Source organism: Oncorhynchus gorbuscha, linkage group LG15 (assembly GCF_021184085.1).
Source record: "Oncorhynchus gorbuscha isolate QuinsamMale2020 ecotype Even-year linkage group LG15, OgorEven_v1.0, whole genome shotgun sequence".
Taxonomy (NCBI): Eukaryota; Metazoa; Chordata; class Actinopteri; order Salmoniformes; family Salmonidae; genus Oncorhynchus; species Oncorhynchus gorbuscha.
The window spans coordinates 22,625,808-22,651,700 of record NC_060187.1 but is presented as its reverse complement, the minus strand read 5'-3'; the positions used below and the strand labels follow the sequence as shown (position 1 = coordinate 22,651,700).

Below are 25,893 nucleotides of genomic sequence, written 5' to 3'. Positions count from 1 at the left end.
CCACAGTACTGCACAGTCGTTGTTTGTTTCTTGGTTTGTTTTAAGTTTCACTTGGTCTGTCTCTCCACGTGATCGTGACACTTGCGTAGCTTTTATAGTAGCATACAGAAATCAAGTAATGTCCACAGCAGGTTATTCTACAGCTTACCACACTCTATACAACATCACAACTGATTTTCCAAAATCTTCCAAGCCTTTGAGCCTACCGACAGTACATCTCTGGGAGCCATTTGGACCAGCACATATGAGGTTGCTGCTTGGACACTGACAATCCTCTTCTGTCTCAAGGCTCCATAATGCTAAATGTTTCCCTTTTTTTCTTTTGATGCATGTTATAGATTTGCATACATTTCTCCAAGGATAAATCTAACTCAGAGTCGGAGTCAGAGGCATAACATTTAAATTAGGCTTTTGCTCTTCTCACAAAAATCCGTAACTATTATTTTGTAAATGATTGTGGCTGTGGTGCTGGTGCAGGGAGGGAGGCAAGGGAAGGGCTTTAAGTGAGAGGGTGAGAGAGAGACAGAGAGAGACAGAGGGAGAGAGTCAACAAGAGAGAGAGGGGGGGGGGGACTGCTCTACCAGTCTCAGCTCTACTGATTAATCTGCAGCCTGCCCTAACACCATGCTGTGCACATTTACATATTCTCATGCAGGCTTTTGGAGTGCAGGGTGAAGATTTCAGCACAAATCTCTCTAACCAGTCAGTTGATTCGATGCACGGAGTCAAACATTTTACAAGGTTCCCTTCCCAGCTTATGTAAAACTCTCATGAGATGTGGCACATGCATAACCTAATAGAGGGTGGAGATGGAGAAAGAGATGGAGGAGTCAGAGAGCTGAACAGGTCATGTTTACAGCACATTGTCTATCTTTAAATAAGGAAGTGTTGTGTTGTTTGTCAGGATTTTTTTATTTTTTTATTTCACCTTTATTTAACCAGGTAGGCTAGTTGAGAACACCTTTATTTAACCAGGTAGGCTAGTTGAGAACACCTTTATTTAACCAGGTAGGCTAGTTGAGAACAAGTTCTCATTTGCAACTGCGACCTGGCCAAGATAAAGCGTAGCAATTCAACACATACAACAACACAGAGTTACACATGGAATAAACAAAACATACAGTCAATGATACAGTAAAACAAAAGAAAACAAAAAGTCTATATACAGTGAGTGCAAATGAGGTAAGTTAAGGAAATAAATAGGCCATGGTGGCGAAGTAATTACAATATAGCAAATAAACACTGGAATGGTAGATCGGCAGAAATTGAATGTGCAAGTAGAGATACTGGGGTGCAAAAGAGCAAGATAAATAAATACAGTATGGGGATGAGGTAGGTAGATAGATGGGCTGTGTACAGGTGCAGTGATCTGTAAGCTGCACTGACAGCTGGTGCTTAAAGCTAGAGAGGGAGGTAAGAGTCTCCAGCTTCAGAGATTTTTGCAGTTCGTTCCAGTCATGGGCAGCAGAGAACTGGAATCAAAGACAACCAAAGGAGGTATTGGATTTGGGGGTGACCAGTGAGATATACCTGCTGGAGCGCGTGCTACGGGTGGGTGCTGCTATGGTGACCAGTGAGCTGAGATAAGGCGGGGCTTTACCTAGCAGAGACTTGTAGATGACCTGGAGCCAGTGGGTTTGGTGACGAGTATGAAGCGAGGGCCAATCAACGAGAGCATACAGGTCGCTATGGTGGGTAGTGTATGGGGCTTTGGTGACAAAACGGATGGCACTGTGATAGACTGCATCGAGTTTGTTGAGTAGAGTGTTGGAAGCTATTTTATAGATGACATCACCGAAGTCGAGGATCGGTAGGATGGTCAGTTTTACGAGGGTATGTTTGGCAGCATGAGTGAAGGATGCTTTGTTGCGAAATAGGAAGCCGATTCTAGATGTCATTTTGGATTGGAGATGCTTAATGTGAGTCTGTAAGGAGAGTTTAGAGTCTAACCAGACACCCAGGTATTTGTCGTTGTCCACGTATTCTAAGTCAGAGCTGTCCAGAGTAGTGATGCTGGACGGGCGGGCAGGTGCGGGCAGTGATCGATTGAAAAGCATGCATTTAGTTTTACTTGCGTTTAAGAGCAGTTAGAGGCCACGGAAGGAGAGTTGTATGGCATTGAAGCTTGTCTGGAGGTTAGTTAACACAGTCTCCAAAGAGGGGCCAGAAGTATACAGAATGGTGTCGTCTGTGTAGAGGTGGATCAGAGAATCACCAGCAGCAAGAGCAACATCATTGATTTATACAGAAAAGAGCGTCGGTCCGAGAATTGAACCCTGTGGCACACCCATGGAGACTGTCAGAGGTCCGGACAACAGTCCCTCCGATTTGACACACTGAACTCTATCAGAGAAGTAGTTGGTAAACCAGGCGAGACAGTCATTTGAGAAACCAAGGCTGACGAGTCTGCCAATAATAATGTTGTGATTGACAGAGTTGAAAGCCTTGGCAAGGTCGATGAATACGGCTGCACAGTAATGTCTCTTATCAATGGCGGTTATGATGTCGTTTAGGACCTTGAGCGTGGCTGAGGTGTACCATGATCAGCCCTGAAACCAGATTGCATAGCGGAGAAGATACTGTGGGATTCGAAATGGTCGGTAATCTGTTTGTTAACTTGGCTTTCGAAGTCCTTAGAAAGACAGGGTAGGATAGATATAGGTCTGTAGCAGTTTGGGTCTAGAGTATCACCCTCTTTGAAGAGGGGGATGACCGCGGCAGCTTTCCAATCTTTGGGAATCTCAGACGATACGAAAGAGAGGTTAAACATGCTAGTAATAGGGGTTGCAACAATTTCGGCAGATCATTTTAGAAAGAGAGGGTCCAGATTGTCTAGCCCGACGATTTGTAGGTGTCCAGATTCTGCAGCTCTTTCAGAACATCAGCTATCTGGATTTGGGTGAAATGGTGGGGGCTTAGGCGGGTTGCTGTGTAGGGTGCCGGGCAGTTGACCGGGGTAGGGGTAGCCTGGTGGAAAGCATGGCCAGCCGTAGAGAAAAACTTATTGAAATTCTCAATTATAGTGGATTTATCGGAATTTGCAGGCAGTGTTCATTTCTATTTGTGAACCTCTGAGAACATCTTTCATACCAGCTTAGGCAGCTGTATTGAATGTATTGTATTGAATTGGGTGGCAGTTGTATTGTTACTGTATGGGGTGCACCAGTTTAGCTTTTTACCGCAAGTGGCTTTTACGTATTTAATGTTTGCAGGCGCTAAATTGACCCTATGAACGGTATGTATTGTGCATGGTGTTTCTTCTGGTCCTAACTAACCAATCTCTATCATTCTCCTTGCAGACGGAAAAGACGGAACTTCAACAAGCAGGCGACAGAGATCCTGAATGAGTACTTCTACTCCCACCTGTCTAACCCCTACCCTAGTGAGGAGGCCAAGGAAGAGCTGGCCAAGAAGTGCTCCATCACAGTTTCACAGGTACAGTACAGTACAGCACCACCTGTCTGCAGGAACACCACACTACACCTAGAACAGGACTAGAGATAGTAGTGGGTTATTTATTATTGTTTTATTAATTCAAAGGATACATCGCAGAGACTACATTGATAGTGTAATATGATGATTGATAATATTATTAAGATTGCACTAACAATACCAAGGTAAACAGCAGTAATGTTCTGTGTTTTTTTTTCATCCATCATTCTGAAATGGGTAATCTCCTCAAACGGTTTCATTAAGTTTATGCAAAATTATTTTGAGGATGCATCTGGGCATCGTTTGATGAAAACAACGTGCTTCAGGGTCTGAATGATTAGTTGAGCTTTTGTCTGTGCCCCAAATTGCACCCTATTCCCTATAATGCACTGCTTTTGACCAGAGCCCTTTTTGACCAATGCCCATAGAGAATAGAGGACCATTTGGGACACAACCTCTGTGTTCCTGGGTCTGTAATAAAATAACCTACCTTCTGTCTGTGTTCGTTTCAAACTTTGCAACAGGATTGATTATTTTTTTCATTTTAATGTTGTTTATCATTAGCGCTAGCTGGCTTATCCCGGTAGCTTCATCGGGGAGTCCATTAGCTGTAATGGGTGTTAGCTAGCGGGTGTTGACTGATTGGTGCTAGCGTGAGCTCTGATTATAGCTGCAGTCATACTGACATAATTAGACTGTTATTGGCAATCATTCCCTTCTGCCACTAATATGGATTCACAGCACTGGTCTATGTAGCCAGCGGGAGCACTCACTACTACCTCAAAGGCTGTCCTAAATGGCACCCTTTTCCCTTTATACTGCACTACCTTTGACCAGGGCTCATTTGGGATGCAGGAAAAGTCTTCCTTCACTGTCATATATATGATATGCCAGACAGTGGAAGGCCACGCTGGCCCTGACGGCCCACCACTACATATATATGATATGCCAGACAGTGGAAGGCCACGCTGGCCCTGACGGCCCACCACTACATATATATGATATGCCAAACAGTGGAAGGCCACGCTGGCCCTGACGGCCCACCACTACATATATATGATATGCCAGACAGTGGAAGGCCACGCTGGCCCTGACGGTCCACCACTACATATATGTGATATGCCAGACAGTGGAAGGCCACGCTGGCCCTGACGGCCCACCACTACAGTATATATGATATGCCAGACAGTGGAAGGCCACGCTGGCCCTGACGGTCCACCACTACAGTATATATGATATGCCAGACAGTGGAAGGCCACGCTGGCCCTGACGGTCCACCACTGCATATATACAGTATATATGATATGCCAGACAGTGGAAGGCCACGCTGGCCCTGACGGCCCACTACTACAGTATATATGATATGCCAGACAGTGGAAGGCCACGCTGGCCCTGACGGCCCACTACTACAGTATATATGATATGCCAGACAGTGGAAGGCCACGCTGGCCCTGACGGCCCACTACTACAGTATATATGATATGCCAGACAGTGGAAGGCCACGCTGGCCCTGACGGCCCACCACTACAGTATATATAATATGCCAGACAGTGGAAGGCCACGCTGGCCCTGACGGCCCACCACTACAGTATATATGATATGCCAGACAGTGGAAGGCCACGCTGGCCCTGACGGCCCACCACTACAGTATATATGATATGCCAGACAGTGGAAGGCCACGCTGGCCCTGACGGTCCACCACTACATATATATGATATGCCAGACAGTGGAAGGCCACGCTGGCCCTGACGGCCCACCACTACAGTATATATGATATGCCAGACAGTGGAAGGCCACGCTGGTCCTGACGGTCCACCACTACATATATATGATATGCCAGACAGTGGAAGGCCACGCTGGCCCTGACGGCCCACCACTACAGTATATATGATATGCCAGACAGTGGAAGGCCACGCTGGCCCTGACGGTCCACCACTACAGTATATATAATATGCCAGACAGTGGAAGGCCACGCTGGCCCTGACGGCCCACCACTACATATATATGATATGCCAGACAGTGGAAGGCCACGCTGGCCCTGACGGCCCACCACTACATATATATGATATGCCAGACAGTGGAAGGCCACGCTGGCCCTGATGGTCCACCACTACAGTATATATAATATGCCAGACAGTGGAAGGCCACGCTGGCCCTGACGGTCCACCACTACATATATACAGTATATATAATATGCCAGACAGTGGAAGGCCACGCTGGCCCTGACGGTCCACCACTACATATATATGATATGCCAGACAGTGGAAGGCCACGCTGGCCCTGACGGCCCACCACTACAGTATATATGATATGCCAGACAGTGGAAGGCCACGCTGGCCCTGACGGCCCACCACTACAGTATATATAATATGCCAGACAGTGGAAGGCCACGCTGGCCCTGACGGTCCACCACTACATATATACAGTATATATAATATGCCAGACAGTGGAAGGCCACGCTGGCCCTGACGGTCCACCACTACATATATATGATATGCCAGACAGTGGAAGGCCACGCTGGCCCTGACGGCCCACCACTACATATATATGATATGCCAGACAGTGGAAGGCCACGCTGGCCCTGACGGTCCACCACTACAGTATATATAATATGCCAGACAGTGGAAGGCCACGCTGGCCCTGACGGTCCACCACTACATATATACAGTATATATAATATGCCAGACAGTGGAAGGCCACGCTGGCCCTGACGGTCCACCACTACATATATATGATATGCCAGACAGTGGAAGGCCACGCTGGCCCTGACGGCCCACCACTACAGTATATATGATATGCCAGACAGTGGAAGGCCACGCTGGCCCTGACGGCCCACCACTACAGTATATATAATATGCCAGACAGTGGAAGGCCACGCTGGCCCTGACGGTCCACCACTACATATATACAGTATATATAATATGCCAGACAGTGGAAGGCCACGCTGGCCCTGACGGTCCACCACTACATATATATGATATGCCAGACAGTGGAAGGCCACGCTGGCCCTGACGGCCCACCACTACAGTATATATGATATGCCAGACAGTGGAAGGCCACGCTGGCCCTGACGGCCCACCACTACAGTATATATGATATGCCAGACAGTGGAAGGCCACGCTGGCCCTGACGGCCCACCACTACAGTATATATGATATGCCAGACAGTGGAAGGCCACGCTGGCCCTGACGGTCCACCACTACATATATATGATATGCCAGACAGTGGAAGGCCACGCTGGCCCTGACGGCCCACCACTACAGTATATATGATATGCCAGACAGTGGAAGGCCACGCTGCGGAACTCATTCAAAGTTTCATTTCACGCTCACAATTTGCTCATTAGAAATGTGGGAAATGATTTGTTTAACAAAATAATTTACAATTGCACATTGTTTGTACAGGTTTCCAACTGGTTTGGAAACAAAAGAATCCGATACAAGAAAAACATTGGAAAGTTCCAGGAAGAAGCCAATATGTATGCTGCCAAAACTGCAGTCAACGCGACCAACGTATCCTCACATGGAAGCCAGGCTAATTCGCCCTCCACCCCAAATTCTGCAGGTAAAGAACAATACCAATGGGTTACCCTTTTTACAGATAGGCTACAATATTTGGAAGGCTCTGAATAAACTCTCTATATCAGACAAGGATAAAAAAGGCTTTGTCCAAGAGTAGGATACCTGGGCCCCATATCAATGCTTTCTGCCCCTGTTGTTTTTCTTTTCAATTAACATAGCTTTTCTCCTATTTTATCTCAATACTTATTCTTTTACACTGTCAGAACATTACATTTTTGTTGTACCATTTTCATTTACAAATTGAATGAATTAATTATTCTTGTTGTCCATGAATAACATTTGTACAGAAACACATCACATATCATGATGCTAATCATTTTGACTGTAGAAACATACTATCATTCTACTTTCATATTGACAAATAAGCACAACAACAACAACCGCCCCTGATGTTGGTGTTTGACTCACCTTTGACTCACCCCTGATGTCGGTGTTTGACTCACCTTTGACTCACCCCTGATGTTGGTGTTTGACTCACCTTTGACTCACCCCTGATGTTGGTGTTTGACTCACCTTTGACTCACCCCTGATGTCGGTGTTTGACTCACCTTTGACTCACCCCTGATGTTGGTGCTTGACTCACCTTTGACTCGCCCCTGATGGCGGTGTTTGACTCACCTTTGACTCACCCCTGATGTCGGTGTTTGACTCACCTTTGACTCGCCCCTGATTTCAGTGATTGACTCACCTTTGACTCTCCCCTGATGTCGGTGCTTGACTCACCTTTGACTCTCCCCTGATGTCGGTGCTTGACTCACCTTTGACTCGCCCCTGATGTCGGTGCTTGACTCACCATTTGACTCTCCCCTGATGTCGGTGCTTGACTCACCTTTGACTCGCCCCTGATGTCGGTGCTTGACTCACCTTTGACTCTTCCCTGATGTCGGTGCTTGACTCACCTTTGACTCGCCCCTGATGTCGGTGCTTGACTCACCTTTGACTCGCCCCTGATGTCGGTGCTTGACTCACCTTTGACTCGCCCCTGATGTCGGTGCTTGACTCACCTTTGACTCGCACCTGATGTCGGTGCTTGACTCACCTTTCCCTCAGCTTTATGCTGCCACTCTCTAATCTGTCTGCTCACTTTGGCCCTAGCCCTAACTCTATATTCTAACTTTAGTTCTATATTCTAACTCTAGCTCTATATTCTAACTCTAGCTCTATATTCTAACACTAGCTCTATATTCTAACTTTAGTTCTATATTCTAACTCTAGCTCTATATTCTAACTCTAGCTCTATATTCTAACTTTAGTTCTATATTCTAACTCTAGCTCTATATTCTAACTCTAGCTCTATATTCTAACACTAGCTCTATATTCTAACTTTAGTTCTATATTCTAACTCTAGCTCTATATTCTAACTCTAGCTCTATATTCTAACTTTAGCTCTATATTTTACCTCTAGCTCTATATTCTAACTCTAGCTCTGTATTCTAACTCTAGCTCTGTATTCTAACTCTAGCTCTATATTCCAACTCCAGCTTTAGCTCTATTAACTCTTTGCATAGTGCTTCTCCGGGTCTAACCATGGACGGGGCCAAGTGGCTGAATCCTGCTCTGCTTGCTCCTCTTTCACTCTGCTCTGTGATTCCAGTGCTCCCTCCCTCTCTCCTCTTCCAGGTTCTGCTGGCTCTTTTAACATGTCAAACTCCGGCGACTTGTTCATGAGCGTGCAGTCTCTCAATGGGGACTCGTACCAAGGTGCTCAGGTTGGAGCCAACGTGCAGTCACAGGTAGGGCCCTATAACTAAGCAGTACAGAAGACACTACTATAGAAACAGACCCAAGACCCACTTCCCGAAGAACAGGCCTTGTACTCTATCTTAATCGCACCACAGGAATCTCAGTACTGCTCTAGTGTCTGGATCACTTTGGGCTCCTAATACCACCACTACATAGGGTTTTCAAGGTATTGTTATCGACCATTGTTACTAAAACATGCATACAGTGAGTGTAGTGATGAAAATAATGTAATACTCTCTGCAGCACTTTTTATATGCCACAAGTTCATCCTTTCTACATTCTTCTAAATACATAATAACATGTTTTGGTTATCTTGCTTTTTCTTGTCAATAGCTGGATGTAGTTCATGTGCGTTTTGTCTGCCTGGACTGTATTATAATACTACTTTCCTTCTGGTCTTTCTGTTTGTCTTGTCTGCTCTGACCTTGCTTTGTCTGTGTTCCTGTGTTGTGTTTCAGGTGGATACCCTTCGCCATGTTATCAGTCAGACAGGCGGATACAGTGAGGGCCTCACAGCCAGCCAGATGTACAGTCAACAGAGCATCAATGTCAGTTGAAAACAACTCTCTTCCCTACCAATTATTTCAAAGCCATAGGGCTCAGAATGACACTTAGTTGGATTTGTCTCAGCTCCACCACAGTCACCTAGTTGATTGCTTCTGTATCGGTCATGCCACGAGCCATGCGCTGGCCGGCAGAACGGCGTTGGGCTGGCCACACACACACGGCACAGCCGCCTGAGCCTGTCACGTTCAATCAGCTCTCTCGCAGCACCTGCAGCCGTGCAGGGACGGCACAAGCAGGTGACACCTCCTGCGACGCGAGGCTCGGGTCGGCCCCTCCCCCCCGACGCTCACGCCGACCACCTGACCCTGATTATCGCTGCAGGTCCAGAGGCCCGGTTAAAATCCTATCAGAACAACCCCAGAGTAGTCACACAAATAAAAATAAACAAACTGCTAACCCCTAGACAAAGCACTGGGGGCGTAACATGGGGGCATATTTCCATCATGTTATATTTCATTTGTATTTTTTAGGAGATTGGGAATGTGTGTGTGTGTGTGTGTGTGTGTGTGTGTGTGTGTGTGTGTGTGTGTGTGTGTGTGTGTGTGTGTGTGTGTGTGTGTGTGTGTGTGTGTGTGTGTGTGTGTGTGTGTGTGTGTGTGTTTTGGTTGAGGGTGGGGGAAGAGGAGGGGAAGAAGGGGGAGGTTAGCTGGCGGCTGCAAACAGCAGGGAAATTCACAGCGACAAGCCGTGTCGTAAAAGGGGAAATCGATAAGACAGACACAAGAGAGCGGAGTGTGGACTTAGGACAGCAATCCAAGCGAATTGCTCAGATCATGTTCCCACCACTCTAATGGCCCTGACAGCAAGCTGCGGCGGCGTGCTGTGGTGAAAGCTACGACGAGGACGAGAGAGGACGGTCACAGTCACACACAGCCACGCAGCTCGGCTGCTGGCTTCCTCTCCCGTCCCTAAGCCTCACTAGTCGTGCCTCAATGGCCGTATGATAATGAGATGAAATGTCTCCTGTGAAGAAAAAAACATGTATGTAGTGTATTCAAATCCCCCTCCCTGGCTCGCTCTCCGCTCGTCTCCCTCTCACAGAACAGGCTGTGATAACCCTGAGAGAGCAGTACTAAAGTTTTGAAGCGCTGTTCTAAGACAGCACTCTGACCTCATGGATATCGTTATCCTTGGGGGCCTGCTTGCTCCACTGTATCCTAAAATGTTACAATATGTTATTTTCCACACATGTGCATAGCCTTAAAAGAGCCTCTTACTGCATAACAAGAGAATAATATTATCTTATCTGTATGATAAGAGAAGGATATCTATCATCTTATCTGGATGGTAAGAGAAGGATATCATCTTATCTGTATGATAAGAGAAGGATATCTATCATCTTATCTGGATGGTAAGAGAAGGATATCTATCATCTTATCTGGATGGTAAGAGAAGGATATCTATCATCTTATCTGGATGGTAAGAGAAGGATATCATCTTATCTGTATGATAAGAGAAGGATATCTATCATCTTATCTGGATGGTAAGAGAAGGATATCTATCATCTTATCTGTATGATAAGAGAAGGATATCTATCATCTTATCTGGATGGTAAGAGAAGGATATCTATCATCTTATCTGGATGGTAAGAGAAGGATATCATCTTATCTGGATGGTAAAGAGAAGGATATCTATCATCTTATCTGTATGATAAGAGAAGGATATCTATCATCTTATCTGGATGGTAAGAGAAGGATATCTATCATCTTATCTGGATGGTAAGAGAAGGATATCTATCATCTTATCTGTATGATAAGAGAAGGATATCTATCATCTTATCTGGATGGTAAGAGAAGGATATCTATCATCTTATCTGTATGATAAGAGAAGGATATCTATCATCTTATCTGGATGGTAAGAGAAGGATATCTATCATCTTATCTGGATGGTAAGAGAAGGATATCATCTTATCTGGATGGTAAAGAGAAGGATATCTATCATCTTATCTGTATGATAAGAGAAGGATATCTATCATCTTATCTGGATGGTAAAGAGAAGGATATCTATCATCTGATCTGTATGATAAGAGAAGGATATCTATCATCTTATCTGGATGGTAAAGAGAAGGATATCTATCATCTTATCTGGATGATAATAAAATAGCACATAAAATATGGTTCCTCGTTCTCAATATAGGATTTGGGGAGATATAATAAATTATTTATATATTTTAGTATTCTGGAGTGGGTTTGATTACTATGTAGTTTATTTCCTTTGTCTCTCTGGAGCAATATACTTCAATAGTATTTGTGTTAAAAATGACAGATTTACCTCAGTATCAAACCCATTCACAAAGCAAAGCGCAGGAAAGCTGTCAGCTTAGAAACAGTGAATGACCTTTGTGCTCGTCCAGCTTTACAGACGGAGAAGAGAGAGAAAGAGAGGTCGGGAATATGTCCTATCTACTTGTTTTACGATGAAAAGCCTCCCCTCTCTGTTGATAATGACTGAGCAGATGCATAATGTGATTTGTGGTAGACTAGAGCAGTAATTACAGTTAGGAAATAGACAGAGTGTCACCAAAGTCATACATTTTAAGACATTTATTTTGCTCCATTTTTTAGTACAGACTTTCTTCTGCCTGAAATAACGGGCTTTGAAATTAAAGGCTGTCGAGGACCATTTCCATTTTTTCTGATGGCATGAAATTTGCAATTCATATCCCAAATTCTCTTTAGCAGCTCGTCTCCAGGACTGGAAATGGCCTACAAGTATTTCATTGTGTTTTCATTCAATCTCCCAATGTCATCATTTTCTACCATTGATTCCTCTTAGGACTGTTTTGTGACTTTTGTTTTAAGGTCCTTTTCAGATGTTGTCATTGTTATTGTGTGTCATTAAATGTGGCAGGGGTTTCTATCAATCCCAGTGATACAAGATTCAATCATATTGGTTTTGAAGTGAAGACAAAATGTTTTCATAATAATCATTTTAGCACACTGTATGTGATCTGACAGTGATATTTGTGATTTACAGAATTTTCAGTTGCTTCAAAAAAGTACAATTGTTATGACAATTTCATTCTGAAATATGAGGTCTAGTTTACTGTCATTTGAGTGAATTAGATGTTCATCCAATGCAGATTTGGCTTGAGGCTGTAGGGGATTATAGGTTGAGTTGTTTAGGAGTTGTTCTAGCATTAGGACTAAAGCCCATACCGTTGTTACTACATGTGCCCTCAGGACTTCACAGATACAGCATTCAATGCTGCAGATGAGATGATATAATAATCTTATTGAACTGCATAATGAATATGTACTCTGAAAGAAAAGAGAGAAAAAAAGCATAGAAAACCTTTTTTTACATCTTTGAACTTGTCCCATCGCTGAAACTCTGCTACGGACTCGGGAGAGGCAAAGGTCGAGAGCCATGCGTCCTCCGAAACGCGATCCTGCCAAGCCGCCCTGCTTCTTGACACATTGCTCTCTTAACGTGTAGCCAGAGAAAACCTGTTATGGGTATATGCCTGTGTCCCTTGCCTGTACTCATCTTTCCTCTCTCCGTCTGTCTCTTTGGTCTCTCTCAGGCAAACGGAGGCTGGCAGGATGCAACCACCCCCTCATCAGTGACATCACCCACAGAAGGACCTGGAAGTGTTCACTCTGACACGTCCAACTGATCCCTCCACCCTCCACCACTATCCAGACACCCCCAACCTCGATCAGCCAGCCCCCAGTCAGCTCCCCTTCAGAACTGGAGGTATCACTAGACTGGTCACAAAGCAAGAGACCTCTCTCTACAGGTGGGGACGACAGGATGAAACGCCATCATCACCACCACAGACAGTTCTTCATGTCTTCTGTCCCGTCTCTACAACCAACTATGACACAGTCAGTCAGTAGCCTGTGTAGGGCTCTGTTCTCCCATTTATCTACGACCTCATTCACTGTCTGTCTGTACAGTTTTCTTCACCAGATATCCTTGTTGCCTCTGTGTGATCCGACTTATAACACAGTAGGCAAATAGTTACAACACATATACACAGTATTGCCCGTATCTTGTAGATTGAAATGCTTTTCTCACTACCTCTATTGAAAATAACAACAAAACAACAACTTCTAAAAAAGCATCATTTTTTTTTCTTTGTAATAATTGACATTGACAGTAGCTCCCAATCTCCCTTGTCCTGTCTCAAGGGTTGTTTTGAGGACAGTTTTGCCTTTGTGACAAGTTTTACCCGATATAATTACTTAATTCCCAACATTTGTTTTGTCCATAGTGCCAAAGTTCAACACAGAAGGGGAATTTTTATAATATGATATTGTGCTTGTGGAAAAATACATATCCATCTGACTATTCACATCACATACCGTAGCTTAATGACATTTGTTGTTAGTAGCTAACAATGGGATGATTTGAAAGGAGAACCTTGAGATTCAAATGGTCCTCCTCATCTTACGCATTCTGTTTCAGAGCTTCTACAATGGTCAAAATAAAACATGGCACATTTTTACTGCAACAATGGCGTGTGTTCTGTTCATACTGAATGATGGTCAACAATGCATAAGCAAAACACAGAATAGTAACGGTATACTCCAGAATTAATGGAAGGGATGGTTTGGAAGGTTATAAAGAAATGGATCATGGTGATTCTAACTTCATGGTTATTCTAGCTTCATGGTGATTCCAGATCATTTTTTAAAACTGATACTCAGTCCACACTACAAACAGAGCAAGAAGCTTATAGCTTCATGGTGAATCTATGTATCCGGAACACTTAATCAGTGAGTACATTAGCATCAATTAAAATAAGCCAATATAATGTCTTTAAGCACAGGTACTTCCAGTGATTACCCTATGAAGGGTAACATATGTATTTGTCAAAGAGAAGAACACAGACACATTAATAATATGCTTGTATCATTTTCATATGTTGAACATATGGTGTGTGTACACACACACACACACACACACACACACACACACACACACACACACACACACACACACACACACACACACACACACACACACACACACACACACACACACACACACACACACACACACACACACACACACACACACACACACACACACACACACACACACACACACACACATACACACATACACACATACATACATACATACATACATACATACATACATACATACATACATACATGCATACATGCATGCATACATACACTACCATTATCACTGTACATCAGTGTTATCAAAATAGCCAAATACTGCTGGTAACCAAAACCACTTGTGTAAGGTGTAAGTGCAAAAAAGGCATTTTAATGTAAATGTTCATTCTGATGTTGTGTAACCAGGTGGTAGTCATGGAATACACAACTAAACACAATTCTGAAATCTTTCTCAAAGTTACTCTTTTCCCTCATAATTTCATGTTATTGATTCTAATTTGTATCATTTTTTTTGTTGAATAGTTTATTTCTGTCCATTTATTATTGTCACTGAGTTTGAACATCCGTCATATCATTCTGTTTTTACATTTTGGTTATCAAGGTTGGTCTCTACTCACTCTTATATTACAGCTTTCTCCTAGCATTTGACTTGAGTCTAAATTACGCAAAAAAAAATCAAAAATGTGATATTACATTTATTCATTTTGTTGTAGCTACAGTATTTGCTTACACACCCTACCATTCCCTTGATACCAAAAAATAACTGCAGAAGCTTCATCTCTATAGATTAGATTCAGCTTAACCAATTTAGCTTTGTTTGTTTTGTATAATGGTGTATTATCTGAAGTATTCATCTCATAGAAATGTTCAGGTACTCTCTCTGTACTACAAAACCAAAAATACACTAGTGTTTGTTTATAGATATGACATGGAAAAGACTAACCCTGATAGCACACAGACAGATACAGAAGATGTTGGGATATATTTTTATGTCCTCATGTTGTGAATAAATTGCATCATCATTTTTATCTTTATCGTTTTGCTTTTATTTTGCGTGGTTACAGGATTTACAGTACGTTACATTTGATTGTCTTGCTAGCATAATGTTAATTTGCTAAAGATTGCTCTATAGAGTATCAGTAGATGTGGACGGTATCCATTTGAAAACAAAGCAGCTACAGTAGGCCGTCATTGTAAATAAGAATTTGTTCTTTACTGACTTGCCTAGTTAAATAAAGGTTAAATGAAATGAAAAAGTCATGTTTGACAGACACAGACAGATAGTAGGAAAGAGGTCCTCTCACATTACAGATATAATCCACACAATTCATTTTGTACTTTCAGTCTAAAGCATTGACACACAAGCTTGCTTTTAAGATACACACAAGCTTGCTTCTAAAATGTTTACTGTCTGTTAATTAACGGTGATGTGAAAGGTTAGTGTCCAACCAAATCCGTATACAATGATAACAGATATACATGATACAGTGTAACTAAAATACCACACAGCTGAATCCACCATAGTCCTTCTTTCAGAAACAGTACATTTTATATTTGATATCATTTTTGAAGACGTGGATGTGTACTATGATGAGTGAAGCAGAATATCTTTTCAGTTGACAGACAACATGTGTACCCTATGAGTGGACTATGTTGGAGTGGTGTTCCCTGGCCTTTCCATCCAGATGTTTGTTTTCTGTTGTTGATCATTTTAGCCATGTGGCCAGCAGAACAATAGCTTTTGTGATGCAGTGCCCCTAAAAAAAACGTTACTCTACTTTTCACATTGCCTGTCCAATATCACCGTATTATTGAAAGCGTCATGTAATGATGCTTTAAGTTTTTGAATATAAAAGGAAAAAATTACTATAAAAAGAAATAAGAAACTGTAAAATTTGTCAACATCAAATGTTTTCTTTGTTGCATGTATTTTGTTCTTTAATAAAATACCGTACTGCAGTGTTTTTGAATGTTACTTATTTTTTTATAAAGATTTCAGAGTGAAATCGTGGAGCCGTTTACTTGACAGGTTTGAACTTTTAAGATCTCTACAAATGTAAAGAAGGTATAAAAATGGAAACCGCAAAACTATTGTCTTTTTAATTCCTATTTAAACCCGTTTTTCTGTGGAGAAAAAATTAGCTAACAAGGTGTAGTTTTTATGGTCTCTTTCTTTGTACTAGTAATGCATATTCCAAATAAATTGTTTCTTTTGCTGCATACTTTTGTATTGTCCTCATTGATTTTCCTTGTCACACAGATGCTATGAAGATGTCCATACATTAAAGGCACAACCCTTAATGAATTTATCCAGCCCCATCCCTCAGCTTTATAGCAGAAACAAGTAGTGGGGCGGCAGTTGACCGAGAAACAAATCAAGCATTGTTGATTTTAGACATGTAAGACATGCCAAGAAAAAAGTGAACTGTCTTTTTATTATGTTTTTGTGTAGTATCTCCTCCAGACTTCAGTAACAGGGTCATGAGTTACTGTCGGACACAAGTTTTACACGTCTCAGACTTGTCAATCCTTCACCTCTGGATAGCATCGCACATCACACTTGAAAAACATGGTAAAGCATCAGGCGTTTTCTCACTATTGACATAGCGTCAGAGCTGGGTTGAACTAGAGAACATGCGTTGGGGACATTTTCTCCGTTTTCTAAGTGAGTTTTCTAAAAAATCTGTGTGCTTACGGCCAACAGACAGACACTCGCTCCCTTCCCCCGCTCCCTTCTCCCCCCCCCCTCCACACATAGCAGAGGGAGCCTTCAAGGCACGGTTAATGTGCGTTCCCTGAGAGAGGCGGGGTGCTCACTTATCTCTCTCTTCCAGATAAATGAGACAGGATGTCTGATTCTACTCTTCCAATGCATCTGTTTCTTCTTCTACATACTGAAAAAAGGAAAGAGAGAGAAAAGGGGTTGAAATCAACTTTTGGATTAGGAGCTAGGAAGGGTCTCCAAAAGGATCAGAGAGAGCAGCCAAATCACAGAGCGTGACAGAGACTGTGGGAGTGACATATGCAAACATGATCAAATATAATTACATGTGGATGTCTCCTTGCTTCTATCAAAGGGTTTCTTGTTAGGCTCTGTTAGCAGGATGAAAGAGAGGAACTGTTGGACGTGTACTGTATGCTTTAACATATTCACCATGGCTTTACAAACCTAAAAGGCATTGTGAGTTTAAGTAATTACTGTAGGTTCTCAGCAACCTCTTGAAAAGGCATAAATCCCATACAGAGCAGCAAATTGGTTGCCCTTTCTATTGAATCATGAGCAAATAGCCTGGTTAATGGTTTACACCTGTACTAAGCCATCCATATATGTTTTTACATGTTCCTTTATTTAACTGGGCAAGTCAGTTAAGAACAAATTCTTATTTACAATGACGGCCTAGGAACAGTGGGTAAACTGCCTTGTTCAGGGGCAGAACAACAGATTTTTACCTTGTCAGCTCAGGGATTCGATCTAGTAATCTTTCGGTTACTGGCCCAATGCTCTAAACACTAGGTTTTAATTTTTTTTATTTCACCTTTATTTAACCAGGTAGGCTAGTTGAGAACAAGTTCTCATTTGCAACTGCGACCTGGCCAAGATAAAGCAAAGCAGTGTGAAACAGACAACAACACAGAGTTACACATGGAGTAAACAATAAACAAGCTAATAACACAAACAAGTCAATGACACAGTAGAAAAAAGAAAGTCTATATACAGTGTGTGCAAAAGGCACGAGGAGGTAGGCAATAAATAGGCCATAGGAGCAAATAGTTACAATTTAGCAGATTAACACTGGAGTGATAAATGAGCAGATGATGATGTGCAAGTAGAGATACTGGTGTGCAAAAGAGCATAAAATAAAATAAAAACAGTATGGGGATGAGGTAGGTAGATTGGGTGGGCTATTTACAGATGCACTTTGTACAGCTGCAGCGATCGGTTAGCTGCTCAGATAGTTGATGTTTAAAGTTGGTTAGGGAAATAAAAGTCTCCTACTTCAGCTATTTTTTTACAATTTGTTCCAGTCACTGGCAGCAGAGAACTGGAAGGAAAGGCAGCCAAATTAGGTGTTGGCTTTGGGGATGATCAGTGAGATATATCTGCTGGAACGTGTGCTACAGGTGGGTGTTGTTATCGTGACCAGTTAACTGAGATAAGGTGGAGTTTTACCTAACATAGACTTATAGATGACCTAGAGCCAGTGGGTCTGGCGATGAATATGTAGCGAGGGCCAGCCGACTAGAGCATACAGGTCGCAGTGGTGGGTGGTATATGGTGGGTGCCTTTACAATTTCTTATCAATATTCTTTATTCTAGTAAGAGTAACACTTCTTATAAATATTCAGTAGCGTAATCCCCTTGAAGATCACTTGGTTTTGAGGTGGCAGACGCTTGTTCGGGTATCATGGGCAAACTGAAGGGACACATAGTGTAAAAAGCATGTACTTTCTCTAGTTCTGTCAATACTGTATATAGTGCTATTACCAGCTGCACTTCATGAATAAATTCCTTCTCAAACACAAACTGTTTCCGCCATATTGGCTGTTTTTCTGGAAGGTCAGCAGCCAAGGGACTGGTGTCTGGGAAACATATTAAGTTAGGAAGAAGAACAATGCAAATCAAGGGTCTGCTGTTAATTGCTGGCCAGTATTTAGAATCCCTCACGGTCCATCACAGCAATTCAGAGATAACAAAATTAATAATTAATAATTTTCCTAAAATGTTTTAAATTAAATATCCTTAGAATGTTCTCCTGACATTCACTAAAATGTTGTGCACAACATTTTTAACAACCACCACAGAACATTCCCCAAAGAATCTCATTAGGTTTACAGGTAATGTTATAACACAATGTGCCAGTAATATTTTCACAGCAAACCAAAATTGGTTCTGTGAAAGTTCCCAGAACATTCGTTAGGTCGCGGCCAATGTTCTCATAACACAAAAACTCTCCATTCGTGGCAGTGATTATAGAATGTTTGTATAACAGGAAGGCTGTTTAAGCTCCCAATTCACCACTTTACTGACAACGTTTTGATCCGAATCAGATCTTCGTCAGGTCAAACAGACTAAAATCAGGTCAAACAGACTAAAATATACACATTTCACCTCACATGACCATTATGCACATGACCCATGGTGGGTGTGGAAACAATTCAATTCACTTTTGTGAATAGTCAATCATAATTAACCACAGATGTACATATCATCATAAAGGATTATATACATACAAATCTAGGTAACAATAAAAATAATAAAATAAAAAATATGACCTTGAAAACTATTGGAATCCCCACCCATTTGACCATTACGTGCAGGATTCACGGTGGCCGTAGACATAATTACAGTGGCCTACTTCAAAAACCTCTAATAATTTGATATCAATGAGCAGCTACAGAAAATCTAATACATACGTACAAAATCACCAAGTGGAGACCTGAATGGCAAGGCAAATAAACGTAACAGAATCACGTAAGAAATGGTTTGATATCAAACTCTTGATTCAGACCTTTAGGAGACATGGCAGACAAACGGTAATTCCAATGCAATTCTCTTCTCACTAATAGATGATCAGTATTTCCACACCGCCTAGGACTCTAGACATGTTCCATACCAACACCAAGAGAGCTGATGTTGTGACGAGCCTCAGTCTGGTGAGAACATTGTGGTGACATCACAAAAGATGTTCCCAAAACACAAAATATGCTCAGTTGTGATGGCATTTATGCAATGCTTAAGTTAAGTTGCACCGAACATTTCTTTAATTTTGTAAGAATGAAATAAGTACGTTTTTATGATGTTCAATTTCATAGCTTATTTGTTTTAGGTTTAACATAACATTCCATTGATGTTCACGCAGTATACATTTGACCTTGTCTTGGAGGTCTTCAGAACATTTAAAAAATATATATATTTAAGTTTCACCTAATATTACCACAACATTCTCAGCATAGCAAATGAAAGCAGATTGGAATACATCCCCATTATTTCTCTCCAGATTTAATGGCAATTCTTATTTGAGGACTGCATTGCAGGTGATTTCGAGACACATGCCATTTTTACTTTCATTTATAGGATATTTGAACAGCATTTACTCACACAAACACATTTACATTACATTTACATTTAAGTCATTTAGCAGACGCTCTTATCCAGAGCGACTTACAAATTGGTGCATTCACCTTATGACATCCAGTGGAACAGTCACTTTACAATAGTGCATCTAAATCTTAAAGGGGGGGGGGGGGGTGAGAGTGATTACTTATCCTATCCTAGGTATTCCTTAAAGAGGTGGGGTTTCAGGTGTCTCCGGAAGGTGGTGATTGACTCCGCTGTCCTGGCGTCGTGAGGGAGTTTGTTCCACCATTGAGGGGCCAGAGCAGCGAACAGTTTTGACTGGGCTGAGCGGGAGCTGTACTTCCTCAGTGGTAGGGAGGCGAGCAGGCCAGAGGTGGATGAACGCAGTGCCCTTGTTTGGGTGTAGGGCCTGATCAGAGCCTGGAGGTACTGAGGTGCCGTTCCCCTCACAGCTCCGTAGGCAAGCACCACAACCATATACTGTATTTTATGTTTCATATGTTGAGTCTGCACATGTGTGGTTTAGAATTTGCAATGTTTGGGTCCCAAGCCAGGTCTTTTATCCTCTGCGCCACCAGGGAAGCTTTCTTGCATATATTTTTATTTTATATATATGTAGCCATGGCAGTATGGTCAATAAGGAATTCCAGGATTCCTTTTTAGTCTTTAGCCTGGTAACTGGGTTATTCACCATCCTCTTCATATACTGAGTACTTCTGGGCCCATATTTACAACGTATCCAAGACTATGAGTGCTGAGCAAGGATCATTTTTGCTTTTCAGATCACGAAAATTAAGTGAGAGAGGACCATATCAAGCGTCTTAAAATAGGAATTGTATCAGGTGCGTTTAAAAAAAAGTTGAACAGTCCATTTTTACACGTTTTATTTTTTACAGTTGGTCGAAATTCTGCATTTGTATTTATACGTCTGGACAAAATAAAGACATAGTATCTTTTAGTAGATTTTTAATTTTAAAAATTCAAACAAAACATGGCACCCACTAAGGTCGATGTCCGCACCCCGTGGAAATTAATTAGCATAATACAAAACCCCCATAAAAATTTGTCAATTTAAACTCGAGATATGTCCACCGCATCCTCCTAAAAACTTCTGCAATTGTAGTGAAAGGTGACAGAGCTAGAGCTGTGTATTGTCAGACCACGAGACATCTCGAAAATCGGGCTTCTCACTAAATCATCTGTAGGGCCAAAAGGTTTGGACTACAAATTATGACCCCTCTCTGGAAAGAGGAGACTCTCATGAACACGATGGTGTCCTCTGAAGTCGATACATCCTCTCCGCCAACTTCTGTCTGTAGCGTCCGAACAGTTTGTGATACACACTAATATGACCCGTGTGGGAAGGTGAGACTCTCAAGAAGACATACACTATATATACAAACGTATGTGGACACCCATTCATTTAGTGGATTCGGCTATTTCAGCCACACCCATTGTTGACAGGTATATAAAATCGAGCATACAGCCATGCAATCTCCATAGTCAAACATTGGCAGTAGAATGGCCTTTCTGAAGATCTCAGTGACTTTCAACATGGCACCATCATAGGATGCCAACTTTCCAACAAGTCATTTCATCAAATTTCTGCCCTGCTAGAGCTGCCCCGGTCAACTGTAAAATTGGCAAACATTTTTTGCTTTGTCATTATGTGGTATTGTGTGAAGATTGAAGAGGAGAAAAAAACTATTGAATCCATTTCAGAATAATGCTGTAACGTAACAAAATGTGGAAAAGGGGTCTGAATACTTCCAACATAGTATAATGCACAATGCACACAAATATCCCGTGCCAATGCAAACATTGACCGTCTCAATGGCAAAACAATAAACAATGCACACTCCTCATATCAAGGTTAGTGTTATTCAGAGTGCATATTGTGTGTTAACAAAACCAATGCCTGCCCGCACAATTGACATACACTGTATGAATACAATACACCGTATGAAGGGCTGCAATAAAAGCCTGAGGGAATGGCTGAGGAAGCAGAGACATGGCAAGCTCTGAGGGGCTGCGGTCTGATTACAGGGACTGAGGTGCTGAAGGGTTGTGGTCCTGGAAGGCAGGAGATAATAGAGCCTCTTCTAGGAGAAGAGATCGGTAAGGGAAGGGCCTCTCTCTGGGTCCTGCTGGGAAGGAGTTGATATGATGATGGGCAGTTGGAGATGGACACATCATGGTGAGGGAGATACTGCAGTGTTGACCAGGGTTGGGGTCAATGCCATTTTAATTCAGTCAATTTAGGAAATTAACTGATTTTTTTTTTATCCTCCTGAATGAGTTGAAGTCAGAAGTTTACATACACCTTCGCCAAATACATTTAAACTCAGTTTTTCACAATTCCTGACATTTAATCCTAGTAAAAATTCCCTGTTTTAGGTCAGTTAGTACCACCACTTTATTTTAAGAATGTGAAATGTCAGAATAATAGTAGAGAGAATTATTTATTTCAGCTTTTATTTATTTCATCACATTCCCAGTGGGTCAGAAGTTTACATACACTCAATTAGTATTTGGTGGCATTGTCTATAAATTGTTTAACTTGTGTCAAGCGTTTCGGGTAGCCTTCCACAAGCTTCCCACAATAAGTTGGGTGAATTTTGGTCCATTCCTCCTGACAAAGCTGGTGTTACTGAGTCAGGTTTGTAGGCCTCCTTACACGATTTTTCAGTTCTGCCCACACATTTTCTATAGGATTGCAGTCAGGGCTTTGTGATGGCCACTCCAATACCTTGACTTTGCTGTCCTTAAGCCATTTTGCCAAAACTTTGGAAGTATGCTTGGGGTCATTGTCCATTTGGAAGACCCATTTGCGACCAAGCTTTAACTTCCTGACTAATGTCTTGAGATGTTGCTTCAATATATCCACATGATTTTCCTCCCTCATTATGCCATCTATTTTGTGAAGTGCACTAGTCCCTCCTGCAGCAAAGCACCCCCACAACATGATGCCACCACCCCCGTGCTTCACGGTTGGGATCGTGTTCTTCGGCTTGCAAGCATCCCCCTTTTTCCTCTAAACATTAAGATGGTCATTATGGCAAAACAGTTCTATTTTTGTTTCATCAGACTAGAGGACATTTCTCCAAAAAGTATGTCTTTGTTCCCATGTGCAGTTGCAAACCATAGTCTGGCTTTTTTATGTCAGTTTTGGAGCAGTGGCTTCTTCCTTGCTGAGCGGCCTTTCAGGTTTTGTTGATATAGGACTCGTTTTACTGTGGATATATATACTTTTGTATGTGTGTTCACAAGGTCCTTTGCTATTGTTCTGGGATTGATTTGCACTTTTCGCACCAAAGTACATTAATCTCTAGGAGACAGACTGTGTTTCCTTCCTGAGTGGTATGACGGCTGTGTGGTCCCATGGTGTTTATACTTGCATACTATTGTTTGTACAGATGAACGCGGTACCTTCAGGCATTTGGAAATTGCTCCCAAGGAAGAACCAGACTTGTGGAGGTCTACAATTGTTTTTCTGAGGTCTTGGCTGATTTCTTTGGATTTTCCCATGATGTCAAGCAAAGAGGCACTGAGTTTGAAGGTAGGCCTTGAAATACATCCACAGGTACACCTCCAATTGACTCAAATTGTGTCAACTAGCCTATCAGCAGCTTCTAACGCCATGACATAATTTTCTGGAATTTTCCAAGCTGTTTAAAGGCACAGTCAACTTAGTGTATGTAAACTTCTGACCCACTGGAATTGTGATACAGTGAATAAGTGAAATAATCTGTCTTTAAACAATTGTTGGAAAAATTACTTGTGTCATGCACAAAGTAGATGTCCTAACCGACTTGCCAAAACTATAGTTTGTTAACAAGAAATTTGTGGAATGATTGAAAAACTACTTTTGTGACTCCAACCTAAGTTAATTTAAACTTCCAACTCCAAATGGACTGAAATTAATTAAACTCTGGTCTAATTTTTGTATATTCAAATTGGTTTAGGTCTAGTTTTCATTTTTGGAAACTTCAGTTTGGCAAAGGCACTAATTGTTGTTTGAAGGAATGCCTGCGTCTTGTCTTTCCTTTGCCTCCCACATATCTGTAATACATTTTTCTGATTCCTCTGGTACTCAAAGTTTCATAAAGGAGACATGTTTGCAAGCGTTTTAATCAGATTTCACAGATCAGTGTGTCATCATGGTCTTTCATGTGACTTAAACCTTATACTTTTGGCCCATTTTTTGGTGTGGGAGTTTGATGTTGTACTGAAGGCTATAATGTTGCTTTATGATGCTAGCCCAAAGCTTTCTTAATGAGCCAGATATGGACCTTATCCTCTTCTTCAAAGTATGTAGAGTCTATTTCCCTCAAACTGTGCCAAAATCAATTATTACAAAGCCAAAATTCAAATCCAACCCATAAGAAAAACCATCAATCTTCTCTGGAACATAAATCCAAACCGAACTGAGAAATGCTAAACATTCTCCTCTCCAGATGATCAAGGACATAGATATACTGGCATTGCAATCACCTCGCAGACAAAGCCAGAACAAAGTGAGCATTGCGAGACTATCTTGCTGGGCTAGCTACATACATTCACAAAAATAACCTTTGTATCTACTACAGAGGTGTTTTCAGGGGGAATATGGGATTTTCAGAGAGGATCATGGATATGGAGGAAGCTGTCATGTTAAGTATTCATCAAAAACTCTCAGGGAGAAGAAATGTGTAATTATCATGTAACATATGTAAGTATCATAATTGTCAGAGAAAAAGGCAACAAATCTCTAAAATATCACAGTGTATGTTTGGACCATGAACTTGCATCCTAAAGACTGAAGGATTTACTGTAGATTGTGGAATATTTTCACAAAAGACTCAGCTGTGAAACACTGCTGACCCCTCATGGTCAGTTCAAAGTTCAACACCATGTCTATGAAGACTAATCCAAAGGAAGATGGCCTGACTGACACACCAGCAATGCCACATAATTTACATATTAGTAATTTAGTAGACGCGCTTATCCAGAGCGTTTTACAGGAGCAATTAGGATGAACTGTCTTGCTCAAGGGCACAACGGATCGGTGATACTCCAACACTATTAACCGTTATGCTACATGCCACTACCTAGAGATAATGGCTTTATGTTAGGTGGCATTCAATGACATCCTGAAGCTCATTGCATCCTAGAAAAGATTAAACACTTTCTCTTAAACGGAAATAGCAGATTTCACCCTATCATTAAAAGATAAGAATCAATTATTGGAGGATGAATCCGAATCAGATTGAGCATGTGATTGAGGAAACAAGAGCAAATTATGAATCTAAAAAAAATCAATAGGAGAATGACAAGAACAATGCACCCTCTAAATTCACCACAACCATTTCATAGCTTATTTTCCACACGAAGGCACTTCTGGTGCACCACGCAATTCATCTTGTGACAAATGTTCCATACACATTATTACTGAAATATTTAACAGGAGAATTCATCTTTCCACATATTATCCTCCAGTACGTGCTAATTGAATGTGGGTAGAGGTCAGCCCAACCCTCAAACCTACTTCATTATCACAACACTTCTCATGCTCTACTGGGACAAAAAAAAAGGGAAAGTACAAAATACGTCATTTGACAAAGGACTCACATC

At 41.8% G+C, this 25,893-nt stretch overlaps 1 protein-coding gene across 5 annotated transcripts in view; it reads left to right on the top strand.

Annotated features, from left to right (window-relative positions):
• Window positions 1-14,331, top strand: part of LOC123996754 (pre-B-cell leukemia transcription factor 1-like) — a 112,800-nt gene extending 98,469 nt beyond the window's left edge. For 3 of the 5 annotated variants that reach the window (XM_046300417.1, XM_046300416.1, XM_046300418.1), the window contains 5 exons: window positions 3,301-3,436; window positions 6,838-6,997; window positions 8,635-8,747; window positions 9,216-9,305; window positions 12,851-14,331. In XM_046300417.1, the coding sequence (XP_046156373.1) occupies window positions 3,301-3,436; window positions 6,838-6,997; window positions 8,635-8,747; window positions 9,216-9,305; window positions 12,851-12,943 (592 nt within the window). In that variant the 3' untranslated portion in view covers window positions 12,944-14,331. The remainder of the gene's footprint in view (window positions 1-3,300; window positions 3,437-6,837; window positions 6,998-8,634; window positions 8,748-9,215; window positions 9,306-12,850) is intronic. The other 2 variants (XM_046300420.1, XM_046300419.1) reach the window with 1 other exon arrangement.
• The last annotated feature ends 11,562 nt before the right edge of the window (window positions 14,332-25,893 follow it).